General features: G+C 32.2%; 8 protein-coding genes and 1 pseudogene across 9 annotated transcripts, besides 4 other annotated features; 7 read left to right on the forward strand and 2 right to left on the reverse strand.

Moving 5' to 3' along the window:
- The first annotated feature begins 653 nt into the window (after positions 1 to 653).
- Positions 654 to 2,562: a mobile genetic element.
- TVAGG3_0092980 lies at positions 776 to 1,421 on the reverse strand (annotated as a pseudogene). Its single transcript has one exon. A coding segment is annotated over exon 1 (646 nt).
- Positions 1,675 to 2,354, forward strand: TVAGG3_0092990 (uncharacterized protein; the record flags this gene model as incomplete). Its single annotated transcript, XM_001297822.2, has 1 exon — positions 1,675 to 2,354. A coding segment is annotated over one exon (680 nt), but the record flags the coding sequence as incomplete, so codon positions are not given.
- A 20-nt stretch (positions 2,563 to 2,582) lies between the features above and the next one.
- TVAGG3_0093000 (uncharacterized protein) lies at positions 2,583 to 2,879 on the forward strand (the record flags this gene model as incomplete). The annotated part of the gene is made up of 1 exon (XM_051222498.1): positions 2,583 to 2,879. The coding sequence occupies one exon, from the start codon at positions 2,583 to 2,585 to the stop codon at positions 2,877 to 2,879; it is 297 nt and encodes a 98-aa protein (XP_051107484.1).
- A 211-nt stretch (positions 2,880 to 3,090) lies between these two features.
- Positions 3,091 to 3,510, forward strand: TVAGG3_0093010 (protein of unknown function, DUF4107 family; the record flags this gene model as incomplete). Its single annotated transcript, XM_051222499.1, has 1 exon — positions 3,091 to 3,510. The coding sequence occupies one exon, from the start codon at positions 3,091 to 3,093 to the stop codon at positions 3,508 to 3,510; it is 420 nt and encodes a 139-aa protein (XP_051107485.1).
- Positions 3,511 to 3,872: 362 nt separating this feature from the next.
- Positions 3,873 to 4,100, forward strand: TVAGG3_0093020 (uncharacterized protein; the record flags this gene model as incomplete). The annotated part of the gene is made up of 1 exon (XM_051222500.1): positions 3,873 to 4,100. A coding segment is annotated over one exon (228 nt), but the record flags the coding sequence as incomplete, so codon positions are not given.
- Positions 4,101 to 6,543: 2,443 nt separating this feature from the next.
- Positions 6,544 to 6,572: a mobile genetic element.
- Positions 6,544 to 6,572: a terminal%2Cinverted (terminal inverted repeat of ISTv1 transposon ID:TVAGG3_0093030).
- Positions 6,573 to 9,107: 2,535 nt separating this feature from the next.
- Positions 9,108 to 9,470, forward strand: TVAGG3_0093040 (uncharacterized protein; the record flags this gene model as incomplete). Its single annotated transcript, XM_051222501.1, has 1 exon — positions 9,108 to 9,470. One exon carries the CDS (start codon positions 9,108 to 9,110, stop codon positions 9,468 to 9,470), a length of 363 nt encoding a protein of 120 aa, XP_051107487.1.
- An 18-nt stretch (positions 9,471 to 9,488) lies between these two features.
- TVAGG3_0093050 (serine threonine-protein phosphatase family) lies at positions 9,489 to 9,731 on the forward strand (the record flags this gene model as incomplete). The annotated part of the gene is made up of 1 exon (XM_051222502.1): positions 9,489 to 9,731. One exon carries the CDS (start codon positions 9,489 to 9,491, stop codon positions 9,729 to 9,731), a length of 243 nt encoding a protein of 80 aa, XP_051107488.1.
- Positions 9,732 to 9,735: 4 nt separating this feature from the next.
- Positions 9,736 to 10,584, reverse strand: TVAGG3_0093060 (uncharacterized protein; the record flags this gene model as incomplete). The annotated part of the gene is made up of 1 exon (XM_051222503.1): positions 9,736 to 10,584. One exon carries the CDS (start codon positions 10,582 to 10,584, stop codon positions 9,736 to 9,738), a length of 849 nt encoding a protein of 282 aa, XP_051107489.1.
- A 360-nt stretch (positions 10,585 to 10,944) lies between these two features.
- Positions 10,945 to 15,839: part of a mobile genetic element that runs on past the window's edge.
- Positions 13,649 to 14,147, forward strand: TVAGG3_0093080 (uncharacterized protein; the record flags this gene model as incomplete). The annotated part of the gene is made up of 1 exon (XM_051222504.1): positions 13,649 to 14,147. A coding segment is annotated over one exon (499 nt), but the record flags the coding sequence as incomplete, so codon positions are not given.

Consider the following 15,839-nt stretch of genomic DNA (forward strand, 5'->3'; position numbering starts at 1 on the left):
AAGCAAATTTTGAATTATCCTATATTATCTCAATTACAAATATATTTTTATTTAACTTAAATGCACAATTAATCTTTTCATAATTTATCCATTTTGATAATTTTGATTTTTTTCAAAACGCTCTCAAATCTTTACAATTTGTGAGAATAATTTTATTCCCATATCAAAATTCAAATTTGTTTTTTTAATAATTGCATTTATCTATTAATATACTATCTATTTTTCAATTTTTTATTTTCTATTTTTTCTCAATTTTTTCAAAATCAAATATATAGGTTTTTTCTTCAATTATTTATAATTATATTAAAACATTTTACCCTTATATCAACCAAATGATTTAACACGTTAGCCCTTTATTTCAGCTTGAATTCTTCAATTTTTCTAAATATCAATTTTGATTCTCTACGATAGATTTGTAATAATTCAAAACAATATCTCCCCTATGAAAAGCACCTCAATGTGCATTGATATATCAAAGTATATTAATTTTTATTTACAATTCGATATTCCATAATATAATATCAAATTATTTTTCTTTGAGAATTATATGACTCTATTCATTGGATTTTGCAGTATAATTCCACATGAAGACAAGTCTTGAAAACTTATTTGAATGCTACTTTTTAAGCAAACAGAAAGTGTGTGACATGAATTTTATCCTCAAAAACTGACTGATCCAGAAAGTGTGGACATGAATGACACCAAAAATATAAACAGAAATGGTGATAGAGATGGATGGAATCTATTCACAACCTCATCTAAAAATAAAGCTTTAAAATAATGTTGGTCTTTCCCAAGGTATATTTTTAACATTAATTGTATTAGTCATTATATGAATTTCTAAATATGAACGTGGTGAAATGAGTGATTTATAAGCATCCCAGATTTCATCAAAAGGTAATGTTATACCTGATTGCTTCCAAATTAATTCTATATCGTATTTTGAGAAACCTTGAAATATAACGAAATCAGTAATTAAACGTTTTATGTTTAATGCTAAAAACCTCCACGTTTGCATAAGTATTGCTACAGTCATGTGGTAATGTCTGACTTTCGTTATTAAATTAGCTAATGGTGAATCTGGTTTTGAAACTAAACCTTTACCAGCGAAATCATCACAAACTAATAAAGTGTTTGATGGATATTTTTTAAAAGGATATTTTGAAAGTTTTGAGAGAATGTAGTTTGTCAATCGTTTCATATCATACGTACCATCCTGCTGTCTCAAATGATGTTTATCAATAATTCTTTCCATTTCTTCCGAGGTCTTTTGCATTCCTGATTGTATAAATTCAACTATTGCATAATATTTCTTCTTTCTTCTTATATAACGTTGAAGAAAAGAAATTAATTCGCTATATCCGGAACTTTAATTACTGATGCCTGAACTTTACCATAAACGTCTTCGCTGTTGAATCCATTGAATCTGAAGTTGCTGATATAATGATTTGGTCATAATATGAATCAGACCTAAACGTTCAGTAATTAAAATATGACGAATTAAATTAAAAGTCTTTCCCGAACCCATTTTTCCAATAGAAATACACACCGTTTGAACAGAACTGATAATCCTTACTGAAGGGAAGAATTAATGAACTATTGAGTTTATCAGATTTTTCATTCATTTTTTCATCTACTTCTTCAAATAAATGTTTCATTTTATTATAATTAAAAATGCAAGTCAGAAATTTTGTTAATACCGTTCCCAGTCTTAATGATAAAAGTATTAAAATCTATTATGAGCACATATTTTCACAACCGTTTAAAATAATCAATGGTGAATACATTTATGAATACCCTAAACACTGGGTTGATTATAACACTGGCGAAAAAGCAATTGAAATAAGACAGATAAAAACCATTCCTGCAGGACGAACCATTGAATTATATAACTTTGGAATAATAAGAGATAATCATCAATATGATTTACAGATTTATATAGATTTAGACACAGGAGATGATATGACAGCATTTAATAAAAAGATTAAATCGGTTCTTATTGAACAGTTAAAAGGTGCCGGATATCCTCAACCTAATGAAGTTGATATGTTTTATAGTTTTGAAACTAATTCAATAGAATTTCGTGTTAATTCAAATTCAAAAGCTGGTTTCATATTTGATTTAAAAGATGGTGCTGTCGGTGATGAGATTGAAAATATATACACGAATAAAAATTTTCAAGAGATTACAGGAATTAATAATGATGAATGCTTTTATCGATTTGCTCAGTTCGGAGCAGAACAGATAACATTAAATGACCTCCTGGAGTACTTACCAAAATCAATTTCCATTAAAAATGATGATTATTTATTAACATCAATTTCATTTAATGGTGTTTGGTCCAGAGAAGCGGCAATCATTAAATCAAGTATAAGTGAATTCGCTGAAGATTCTATTTTATGTTTATCAAACTGTTTATATTCTCCGCCGAAGCATTATTCAATAACTAATTATGTTAATAAATTTAATATAAAATTAGTTGAACCATCGAGCCTAAAAGATATTGTCCTTCCTGATGACAGAAAAGATAGTATTATTATCGAACTCATATTAATCGCTTATTAAAATTTAATTATATATAAATGAGTTCAACGACTGAAAGCGCATGGGCTAGTTTTGATGAAGATCCTAAACCGCGGAATTATAATAGAATTGTAATTCCTGTAGGTCTTTTATTAGCTGCTGGTGCTGTAGCGGGACCATATTTATATAGAAATTTATATAGAACACCGATTAATTCAACTGCCGGGGCTGATCTTATTCCAACAGGTCTGAAAAAATCTACACCGATTCAAACAAGCCCGACACAGGAAAGGAACCGCGAACCACTCACACGTATTAGGTCTTTTATTAATTATTTAAAGAATAGAAGAAATTAATTTGTAATAAATGACGTCGTTAAATGTAAAAATAATTTGTGATGATATTACTATCATTGATGATGTAAGTGAGTGTGCTAATATAATTGATAGAATTAATGAACTAATAAAGAGGTTCAGTGGTGAAAAAGTCAGAGTTTCATTAACGTTTAGCTCCGATGAAAAATTTTATGAGTTAATCATTATGAGAAATGATTTTAATAAGCATTAAATGGTATTTTCAACACTATCAGCTTTGTATGGAGGTTATAAAGCTATTGACGGTTTAACTGGTGGAGCTGTATCAAAAGCTTTAAAAAATAATGCTGGAATGCTTGTGGGAGCTGCTGCCAGAAAATTAAAATCTGAAAAGTTAAAGAAATTAGGTAACTGGGTCGCTGACCAGTCGCAAAACCTTTTAGGTGAAGATAATGAAATATCTAAGCAGCTAAAAGATTTTAAAGGTCAGTTGAATGGTGAAGAGTTTAAATTAAATTCGCTTAAAGAAAAGGAGAAACAGCCAGAATATCCACCAATTGAGGCACCGCCGATTAATTCAGCACCTGCGCCATCACCAGCACCAGTAACTGCGGTAGCACCATATGACCCTGGCGGTTATGGAAGACCTTTTGACCCCAAAACAGGAGGTTAGAATTGGTTCCATTACGGTCGAAGATATATTTTAGCTAAAATCGCAAAAGCAAAGAAACTGTTAAAAACTAAAAAGAAACCAAGAGTTTTAAAGTAATTAAATGGTTAGAGATGTTCTCGAATACCCTGCACCACCTGAAACGCCTAACAATAATGATTTATATAATCGATTGAAAACTTTAGGTAAAGCGTATTTATGGTTTAATTATCCTTATCATATGGCGGCTTATAAACTTTATAAGCACTATAAAGAAAGTAATAGACCTTCAACCGACCTAGTTGATCCGCAGGAATTAAGGAAAAAACGACGATAAAAAATAAAGTTAATTTTAAAAATATTTTTTATTTTTTACTTTTAATAAAATAAGTACTAAAATTACTGAAGCAACAAAACAAAAGTTTTTAGTTGAATACATTAAATCAGGAACTATTCCAGAAGGTTTTTATGTTCATCAAATGAAAGATGGTAGAGTTCAATTTAGAAAAATTAAGCAGCCATTAAATAAAATGGATTTTAGAAAGATTAAATTATATGAAGATAATATAGCAGAACTGAAGAAGAAGTTAGAAGAATTCGAAAAATCAGATTAATATAAAATTTTATTTTTATATAAAATGAATTTTACTAATAAATTATTAATTATCGTTTCATTACTCCTCATCTCCCGTGAAGCTCGTTTATGGTATGAATCTTTAACGTATGTGGATGACACTGATGATGACATACCTGATTCATGTCAGCATATTTACTGTTGAAAATTCACAAGGTTAGAAATGAGGTTAGATGTCGGGTTAGATCTACCCTAAAATTAATTTTAGCATTTATGATAAAATTCATGAGGTTAGAAATGAGGTTAGATATACTCTAAAATTAATTTAGCATTTATGATAAAATTTGGTATATACAGAATTAAAAAATAAATTTAAAAAATTTTTAAGTTAATTTATTTTTAAGTTTATTTTTAAAAAAATATTTTTTTATTTTGTAAAGTGTCAAAAATTTTAACGTTAATTTTTAAGTTTATTTTTTAAAAATTATTTTTTATTTTTTGTAAATGTCGAATGTATTTTACGTGCCAAACGGTTTTTGTAAATTCTAGTAATTTTGGTTCCGAGGGGCGTAGACCCTTGGTACCGAATTACTAGATACTAACTAAGGGGGCCCTGACCTTGAGAAAGGACCCCCTTCCCGGTCTTTCTGGCGAACTTTGCTTCGCATTGCGAGTGTCTGCTGCGAATCTCGGCCAGAGCAGCAGACACTCACAATTGTAGGTCGCAGTAAGTGCTCCTGCTGTGCCAGAATGCACTTGCCGCGACAATTGGGAAATGCAAAGATGATGCCGGAAGGAGCGCCAAGACCGGTCAGAAGCGCTCCTTCCGGCACCAGAAAGACTAGAAGGGGGCCCTGACCTTGAGAAACGACCCCCTCCCACTTCTATTCTCTTAAATTCACATCTTAACTTTCTGATTCTTTAATTATTTCTAATATTCATTCTATATCCAACTTCTACCAGCATAGCCCAACCATATGGACATCTAAAACACATATATTATCGATTCTCACTCTTTGATGCAATTCACATTTTTAACTTATACATCTAATTTATTCAAACCAATATGTCAACCATAATCACAAAGGCAAACCTTGTTAACGCCTTAAATATTGAACCTGTTTCCCCTAATCTCAAAATTTGATAGGTTATATAAAGAGTCAACATCCGCGAAAAACGAATAGATGCTCATCCACACAAGGGTAAGACAAATGCCGCTGTGATTATGGCTCCAGATATATCCAGCGGCGAAATAGCGATTTTGGCAGAAAAAAAAATGGAAAATTTTTGAACGATAAGAAAAAAATGGAACAGACCCATTTAGATACTCAGATCTTAGAATATACTATTTTGTTAAACTTATTATAGAATACTTCGAAAATTTCTTAAGAGAAATCATTTTGTAACTATGAAAGTAAAAATATCTTACTACTATTTACTGTCATCATCTTTTTTACTTGACATATATTTCAGTGCCGTGTAAACCAAATGTTTACTCAGAGTATATTTTGCATATGAGTCTATTGTTCTTAGAATTTTCATAATATCTGACCTCCGCTGTCTAATTAATTATTGCATTTTCTAAAAAGCCGGCAATTTGAACATAAAATATGTTAGATCCTAAGGTATATCTATTTATTGATATTTTGATTTTCCAAATTTTTTCATTTTTATGATTTTGACGGTAAAAACTTCATTTCTTTTGTTATTTTTTAAAAATTTGAATTTTTTGGAATCTTCCATATGCTCAGAACTTGATTTCGGCTTAATGATTATATTATTGGGCTCAAATGTTTATGTTCAGATATAGAAACAAGCAAACAAGAAAAAAGTTAAAAATACAACTGCATTAAGGGAATTTTTTTAAAAAAAAGTATGATTTATTTGAATAAAAAATGTCATAAGACGAAATGGTGGAAGTGAGGTGAAGTCAAAAGTGACATATATTTGGCCGGCTAAATTCCCCTTTAGTTTACATGTCAAAATTACAATAAATTAATTATTTTGCTTAGCAATTAGCTATGTATTAAAACTAAAATTATTACTATTCAATTCTTTACATTCAAATATTAAACAATTTAAATTTAATAACAAAGATATTACAATAAATAAAAAAATGATTAAAAATGTCCCTGAAAATTTTCTGAAAGCTATCTCGTGTTTAGGTCTCAATTTTTTTTAGAAATAGAAAAAGATTGGATTTAACTTTCAAACATTATATATAGTTTTGTATATGGAAGCCTTTAAATACAAGTTAATGATATGGAGTTGTATTGCGAGGAAGAGGGAATCAAAGAAATTGACGAAGTTCCAGAATTTTATTCAACAATTCTTAATCAATTAACAAAAACTATACCGAAACTTATCTTACCATCCAAATCAAATCACATTACATACGGAATAAACATTTAATCTTTTACCATTAAAATTATATTTATACGTTATTTAATTTTTTTACGTCTAAGTTGAATAGGATAATAGCCGAAGATATAAAGTAACTATAGTTTACAAGCTAAGGAACAAATCAGCATTGAAACTAAAAAATGCTGAAATATTATAATAAATTGAAGAAATACTGTGATAGAATACCTAGTTATACTAGATACTATTATAATATGAATTCATTTGTATTGAATATCGATAATAAAAAATCGATGAAATATTAAAATGAGAATAAATTAATAATGAGATTATAAATTAGAATTATTTCTCTTTTATTTAAAATAAAAACTTAGTTCTATTTAAATTCGATAAAGAAGTACGAAAAAGTTGTATTATACGTATGATGTTGCCCGATGTTTGGTAACACTATTGTAGAATATAAGCATATATGATAGAAAAGCAATATGCTTAATATCGAGTAATTCTAATTTTTTACGAAATTATTCAAATACGTTATTTTTTAAAATGAAAAGATAAGCATACAATTATGCAGTAGTTTGCGCACATATACTGTGCTGATGAAAGTTGGTCTCTAATTCGAAACTTGAGTCTGTCAAATTGACGTTCAAGTATTAAAAAGTTGTATTATACGTATGATGTTGCCCGATGTTTGGTAACACTATTGTAGAATATAAGCATATATGATAGAAAAGCAATATGCTTAATATCGAGTAATTCTAATTTTTTACGAAATTATTCAAATACGTTATTTTTTAGTTTCAATGCTGATTTGTTCCTTAGCTTGTAAACTATAGTTACTTTATATCTTCGGCTATTATCCTATTCAACTTAGACGTAAAAAAATTAAATAACGTATAAATATAATTTTAATGGTAAAAGATTAAATGTTTATTCCGTATGTAATGTTGTTGCATGCTAAGATCAGTCATAATGTAAACCTCTCAATTTTTTGTCGTGGGAAGTATCTCAATTCCTTCAAAAAAATTGAAAAAACTATTTAATTTTAAAAATATAATACTTTTAATTAGTTAATTAATTGGAGATATTTTTTAAAAAATCACTTTTGATAATACTTTTGAGAACTTTATTTAAAAAAAATATTCAAAAATATCCAGGATATCAAGAGGGAATTGTTCCTTATGAGGTATATAGTTATGATGTATACCTCATAAGGAACAATTCCCTCCTTAAAACGAGAAAACTTGTTCGAAATTGTTTATCATTTCGAAAAAGTTTTCTCGTTTTTAATAAGAAACTAAAGGCTATGAGGCACTGATTATATATTAGTGCCTCACAGCCTTTAGTTTCTAATAGATAGCTGGGAAACTTTCTCCAAATGATAAGTTATTCAGAGAAAGTTTCCCAGCTATCAAGAGGGAATTGTTCCTTATGAGGTATATAGTTATGATGTATACCTCATAAGGAACAATTCCCTCCTTAAAATCGTAGACATTTTTATACTTATTAATCAACCATTCAAAATCATACTCCTCTGAAAAGTTATTTTATTAAAAATTTAGAATTTTAATAAATATAGAGTTTGAATTTCATACAATACCTATATATTTTCAAAAAAAAAAAAAAAAAAAAAAAAGGTAGTGGGGCTTCCAGGCACTTCGTGCCCTCTAGCCCCCCGTCACTTTTCTGTCACTTTTCAGGAAAAAACATTTTTATTATATATATAAAATGAATTTTACAAAACCACCGTTACCGTTCTTTGGAAATAAGAGTAAATGTAAAGATATTATATTGAGAGAACTTAAGAAACTACCGAATGGTCTAACATTTGTAGACTTGTTCGGTGGAAGTTTCTATATATCTCATTTGTGCCATACAATATTTCCTGACTCAAAGATTATATGCAATGACTTCGACAACTATATGAACCGTCTCAAACATATACCAGACACAAACAAAATATTGAAAGAGTTAAAAGAAAAGATACCTATAGGTAAGATGGAACGTATACCATTAGATAAGAAAAATACTGTCAGAGAGGTTTTGAAAAAGGCAGAGTATATTGACTGGGATAGTATATCTGCTAGACTATTATATAGTGGTGCTATAAGAGTTCATGACATTGAAACACTTATGTCAAAAGTTTTATATCTTAACTATACAAATGTTTTCAAAGAGAACATAGAAAAATATATTGAGGGTATAGAGTTTGTGAGATGTCATTGGACAGAGTTGTATGAAAAATATAAAGACAAGGAAAATGTTTTCTTTATAGTGGACCCGCCGTTCTATAACACATGGGATTTTCAATACCAAGTAGACTGGACTTTGAGAGACTCTTTAGAAACTTTAGACGTTTTACATAACCATCCATGCTTTTACTTTACATCCGATAAAAGTGGTTTGGAAAGTGTCATGAGATGGTTAGAGGACATACATGACTATGAGTTTAGATATGACAAGATAGAATATGAGAGAGGTCCTATAAACTGGAGAAAGTGTCATAACAAAGAAATTTTATTAGTAAGTAAATGTGGTTTGAAATAGGACTACTTGTTTTAGGTTTTTTCCATTGTGTCATTTATTTATTTGACGTGGCAGAAAGATATAGAGAATATGAAGATGAACCAATGCCAGCAAATGTTCAGTATATGTACTCGTAAGAGATATTTTTATCTAATATTAAATGGACGCACAGAACTTAGCGAATGCACAGCAACCTGGACAACCAAACCCAGAGAATATTCCAAATGAAGTTAGAATACAAACTGCAATGGCAAACTATGGTCAAGTGCCAACAGATGTACAAATGCAAACTGCCATGTCAAATGACGCTGCGTTAGGTTTGCCACCATGGTATGCAAATATGAGATGGAAAGAGTTTTATACAAACCCCGAAGTGGGATATAAACAACTCTATGCAGATGACGCGAACACAGGAGTTGACCCAGAGTATGTTTTCTACCAGAGGAGAAATAGAATGTATGAGCTCCAGTTAAAGAATGCTATGGAACTCAGAAGGAAACGTAAGAGACTAGGCGGACATTAGATTTTTACATATAGTAAAATGGGTTTCTTCAGTAAGATAGGAAACTTCTTTCGAAATGTTGGAAGAGGTATATGGAATGGAATAAAATCTGTCGGAAGAGGAATTTGGAACGGAGTCAAAAATATTGGCAAAAGAGTAGGTCAGTTCGTTGGTATTATACCTAAAGACCCTGAACCAGAAGAGCAAGCTCCTGTTATACAACAGCCTGAACCTGCACCACAGTCTAGTTGGCAACCAAATCCAACACCTCAACCATATTAAAAAATCATATTTTTACCGTTCGATAGTAGTTGTATATGAAACTAAGTTCTAAGTAAAACGCGTGGTATAATGGAATTATTCTCTTTCTTCCATCTGTAGTAAACCATACTTGAAAGTCTGAAATACTTCCACTCGGTGGTTCGTATAGCTTTGTAGGTTTTTCGTAAAAGTCATTTGCCAAGCATAAAAAAGAGTTTTGTGCACCAGAAAATGAAGCATGAACTATAATAGCATCTGAGTCGAAAACATTTTCATATGTTCCATTAGGGTTTTCGACTTCATAAAAGTTCGGGTGTACTGGATATTCTGCAGGCTGATTTAACATCCTCAAAAATCTATACCATGCCAAGTTGTTATATTTTGTAGAAATATAAACGTCTTCTCCAAGGTCTTCTATTCTATTGATTTTAACAGTTGCATTTTTCCTGTCATATATAATATCGAGATGGTATTCTCCTTCGTCAATGTTGTACTGTTTTGCATATTCGAGATAGATATCGTTTATTTTTTCTTGAAAAGCTTGAAGAGTTGTTTCTAAGTTTACAAGCAAATTCACTTGTAAAAGTTTTCCCTGTTCAAATTTCTCATACGTACGTTTCTCTTTGTTATAGTATCGAATTTCAAAAGCGACCGTAAATGGGAAACCATGTATGGCTTCTGAAATGAACTTCATTCTACGAAAGCCAACAGCTTTTGTGACGGATGGGTCTCTTAACCATCTTAACGGGTAGTCAAAACGATAGCCTTCATGCTTTACGGTCTCTGTCTCAAACTTTTGACCGACATTCGTAAAAAGTTCATCTAATGGTTTAGTTGTAGCAACTCTTGAATTTTCTTTTTCTATTGAAAGCATATTTTATCTAGAATAAAAATGTCGAAAGAAACAGCGTCTATGAGAGAAATACAACACAACCGACAACTCATTTTGCAAGCTCTAAATAAGAACACAACAAACTTTTCAAACTATTCTAAGATATCTGAGTCATTGAAAGAAGGAAACTTAAAACTGACATTAAACCCATTGACAGACGAGTTTCTGTTTCAAGACAGTAAGAACCATACTGTTTGTATAAATCCAACAAAAGGAACTTTAAACGAGAAACCTATAGATGAACTTCTTTTGAAAGCAGATGTTAACAACAAAGCTGACAAAGAGTATGTCATTGAAAAAGTTCAAGAAGAACATGACAGAGCAGATGCAACATATGCAACAAAAGCAGATGTTAACAACAAAGCTGACAAAGAGTATGTCATTGAAAAAGTTCAAGAAGAACATGACAGAGCAGATGCAACATATGCAACAAAAGAACATACTCATCCTGAACTAGCAGACAAAACATATGTTGACAATAAAATGTCAAGTGAAGTGACAAGAGCTGAAAACGAATATTCTAAAAAGACTCATACACATACCATTGCAAATATTACAAACTTACAAGAAACCTTAAACAGGAAAAGTGACGTTGGACATACACATACCATTGCAAATATTACAAACTTACAAGAAACCTTAAACAGGAAAAGTGACGTTGGACATACACATACCATTGCAAATATTACAAACTTACAAGAAACCTTAAACAGGAAAAGTGACGTTGGACATACACATACATCTTCTGAAATAACAGACTTAAACGTTAGCCTTGAAAAGAAGGCAGATAAGAACCATACACACGATTTCTTCGCAACTGTTGGTATAGAAAATATTGAAGGAACGGTTGAAGAAACTGGGGATGTATTAAATTGGAAACCTCCTAACTTTCCACAAGGTTTAACATCGGAGGATGACATAACAACGATGAAAGACATTAAATGTAGAAATGTCTATGTCATGGAGGATGAAAAAAAGTTAAATTCACTGCTCAAGATTTATATGATAAAAAAGCTGACAAAACAGAGCTTCAAACATTAAAGACAGAAATACTTCAAACACTATATCCTATAGGTTCTATTTACACGTCAATGAACTCTACCAAACCAGAAACAGTTCTGGGTTTTGGAACTTGGACTCAAATAGTCGACAGGTTTTTGTATTGTGCAAACTCTTCAAAGGAAACAGGTGGAAGTAAAACGATTTCAGGTGCAAATTTACCTGCGCACAGTCACTACGTAAATTTAAGTACATCTGAAGCAGGTTTGCATAGTCATAGATTTTGGGATTGGTCAGCAATGACAAAAGGTAAAGGATATGATGTTAAAGAGGACGTTAAGTTTGCTATAAATTGTTACTGGGATAACACTGATGTAGGAGGAATCCATTCACATCGCGTTTCAGGGTATACGCAAACAACAGGACAAAGTAAAGACTACATGCCACCTTACATGACAGTTTACGCATGGTATAGAATTGCTTAGTCGTCATTTTCAACTTCTTTAGCATATTCGTCAGGAGTTGTCTTATATTTGTTAGGAACTGTCTTTGAAAGTATACCACCTTGAACCTTAACAAGTTTGAAACGAGGTCTGACAATAGTAGTTTTATCTTCTGCTTGCAGTTTGTACATTTTGCCATGTTTGCCTAAAACTTCATAATATTCTCTTGTATACTTTCTTCTATTTTTACGAACACGAATGCGAGTACCTGTCGAGTTCCCATTGTTGTCATAGTCAATAGTATTTTCATATGGGTCGCGTTTAGGTATTTCTATTTTTACTTTGTCACCTTTCTGAAGTTTGAAGCCCGGCATTCTTTCTTGTTTGTCTCTTTTGACTAAATTATTAAATATATAGTCTTTCTCTAAGTCAGGGTTGTTTTTCATTTCTTCGGGGGAGTGGTTTCCCAAACCTTTTTGTTTACGGTTGTTGTAAATATTTAAAACTTGTCTCATCTTTGCCATGGAGAAGTGTCTATATTTGTCGTCATATGACATTTCATCTACCTCAACCTTGTGGTTGGTTTAAGTCTCTTAACATTTTTATACAACCGTCAATGACACCAAGAGCAGAATGGTTTTGGTCGACAATGAAATATTGGTTTACATTTTTTGAACGCAGATAGTTTTTAATATCATCTGATTTGAAAGAACTTTCACAGTCAGATGTCAGTTTTGTTGGATGGTATTTGTCAACGAATATTGTCAAAGCAGTTTTCACATCTAAAATATTTTTGGACCATAATGGTATGGCTTCACAGTATCTTGTGTTTTGACCGACAAATATTAGCCAGTATGGTGGTCCATCTTCTCTATACCTCGGAATGTTTTCCAAGATATCCATAAACCAAGCATTTGGTGTTGAACTAAAGATTTTTATCATGAGTGCTTTCTTTGTCGCTTTAGAAACATAGGGGTCCTTGTTTGGATTCGTCATTTTTTAACCCATAAGAAATGGGTTTATTTGGCGCATTAGCAGGAGTTGCATCTAGATTTTTACCCGCAGTGGGAACAATAGCCAGAGGTGTATTTGGAGTTGGAAGGAAGATTTTGAGTACATTAGGTATACTTAAAGAGAAAGCACAACCTATTATACAAACTGTACAGAAAGGTTGGGATGTAGCACGAGATGCAACAAATCTTATTCCAAATCCTGAAACAAGAGGAAAAGTTCAAGGATGGATGGACAATGTAGGAAGACAAGCAGGAAACTATATAACAAAGCAAATGACTACTATAACCAAGCAGGACACTATATGGACCAAGGTGAAAGATTCTTTAACAGAGGATATAACCATGCACAACAATGGGTAAACAATAACCAACCTCAACCGCCTCAAACGTGGGGAATGTAAAGTTTTTTTACTGAGATGAAATGAACAATACAGCATTGAGACAAATGGGTTCAAGATGGATTTGTCGGCTTCCAGCAGTTACACAACGTGTTTGTCAAGTTCTTCCTATACCTCAGGAAGTTTTAGACCGACTTAAAACAACAACAACCAGTTGAAAACAAACCAAACTAAAATTTTTTACTGAGATGAAATGACCGAAGAAGTTGAAACGGTAGATTTGACACCACAAACAAAAAGTTCAGAACCATTGTCAAAACCCGTCAAAGAACTTACAGATGAAGAGAAAAATTCAATAATAGAAAGTGCCAGGTCTGGAAATACAAACCCTAACTACAAAGTCACTTTTCATAGAAATGGAACGGCTAGTATCTCAAAAAAGAAACAGACTCTCACAAATAAAATATTGAAGTCTGAAGGAGCTTTCGAGACAACAGATGGAAAAGTTTACTTCACTGACCAACAGTTCATTATAGAACATCTCATTGACTTAGAGTCGAAATATTCTAAACTTTACAACAAACACAAAAAGTTGAAAGGAAAACAAAAACAAATGGCATATGATATTTATGAAGATGTTGACGACACAACTGTTCCTGCAAGTGAAGTAAAGTCAGAGGAACCGAAAAGTGACGAAAAACCGATAGAAGAAGAAAAACCAAAAACTGAAGATAAACCAAAACCAAAGTTTAGTTTCCAAACTAAACCATGTCAACCTTCATTAGCTGGTATGGGTTGGCGTCAAAGACTTATGGCAGCAGGCGGTTATGTAAAGTAAAGAAAAACATATTTTTTTCTTTTTATAAAAATGCCCCCATATAGAATGGATAGAAAATCTGCTAGAATAAAAGCAGAGTTGCAAAGATATGGTTGGAGAGTTTCGAAGAAGTTTAAATATAGGAAGGGAAGACCCATAAAAGTCTATGACAAATTGTCTGGTCTTCGCTACGAAATGGACTTGGAAACAGCACGTGCAAATTATCCAAACAGACTAGAGAGGTTAGAAGAAGAACGTCTTATGAACTTGCCTTTCAATGTTAGTGAGCCTCAAGTTGAAGGACACGACGGCTTTGCCAGATTCTACTGGAAACATGACGAACAATTGCATCCTTTGAGAAGGAAAAAAGGAAAAGGTGAAGACGCATGCTCCCATGGAAAGAACAAGATATGCATATGAAAGTATCGTGAAGTTAGAAGTCAAATTACATCTGGTCGAACCTTTACAGTAAACTTTGACGAAGGAAAGAACAAAGAAGGCTTCATGGGAGTACTTGAATTCAAGACGGAAATAAGAAAGGATACAATCTCAGATTGACCATAACAGATTTGATGGTCATATTTACTATGCAATGGCAATGTCAAACAGCTGCAAAACTTCTTGACGCTTTCAAGACTACAAAGAGAGAACAAATGGTTGACTCCGACTCAGACATTTTGAATGCAATTGAAGGAATTGCAAGTGTAAGTTCGAATGGTACCAACCTAACCCTCAAGCAGTCAGACAACATGCTGGATACTTCCCGTTCATAAATAAGTCTGACATTGACTTGACAAGGTATGGAATTTACAATTCAATTGAAACAATTGTCAATGAACCTTGTATTCTTACATGTCTCAGGAACTCTGGTCTTGTTACAGATGAGAAGATGAAGTATCTTGAGTCATGTGTGAAGACAAGGTACATTCTCAGAGGTCAATTGCAAAAATTGCACCGTTGGCAAATGTCTATATCCGAGTCAACATACCTACAGCTAAAGGTTCTTCACATGACGACTATGTTGTTGACAAAGACTTACCATGGTTGAAGATTGCAATTGTCCACAACCACTTCATGTTGAACGAAAGTCTTACAAACCCATTGTTCGGAAAAGGCAAGTGCAACATTGTCAGAGCTGTAAACATTCTTTTCGAGAAAGGTTTGTTGGAACCAATTCCAGATGACAAGCTGACAGAAACTTTTGTACCAAAAGACGAAACAAACTTTTCATTGTTAGCAAGACCAAAAGTTGTTCCAGACAAAGTTCTAGTACAAAAGAAGTACACAATTCCAAAAGGAGTTGGATTGTTCGGATACCAACCTGAACCAGAAGAACTTCCAATGAGGTTGCAAGAACTTCAAGATGCTATAAACAAACTTCCATTGAGACATCCAATTGACGTCAAATTGTATTGGAGAGCATCTGAGTTAGGTCAGAAGGTTTTATATGAAACAGGTTGCTTTGACGATGTTTATGAGATAACAGGAGAAGTTTCTCAGAAGATAAGAGACTCACTTGAATTTCCACAAACTGGACCCATTGGTTGCGACAAGTTCGACTCAGATGAAAAAATATACTATGTCGACCTTAACGCTGCGTACATGAGGTTTGTCCAATATATCCCGA

The sequence above is a fragment of the Trichomonas vaginalis genome, chromosome IV (assembly GCF_026262505.1).
Source record: "Trichomonas vaginalis G3 chromosome IV, whole genome shotgun sequence".
Taxonomy (NCBI): Eukaryota; Parabasalia; order Trichomonadida; family Trichomonadidae; genus Trichomonas; species Trichomonas vaginalis.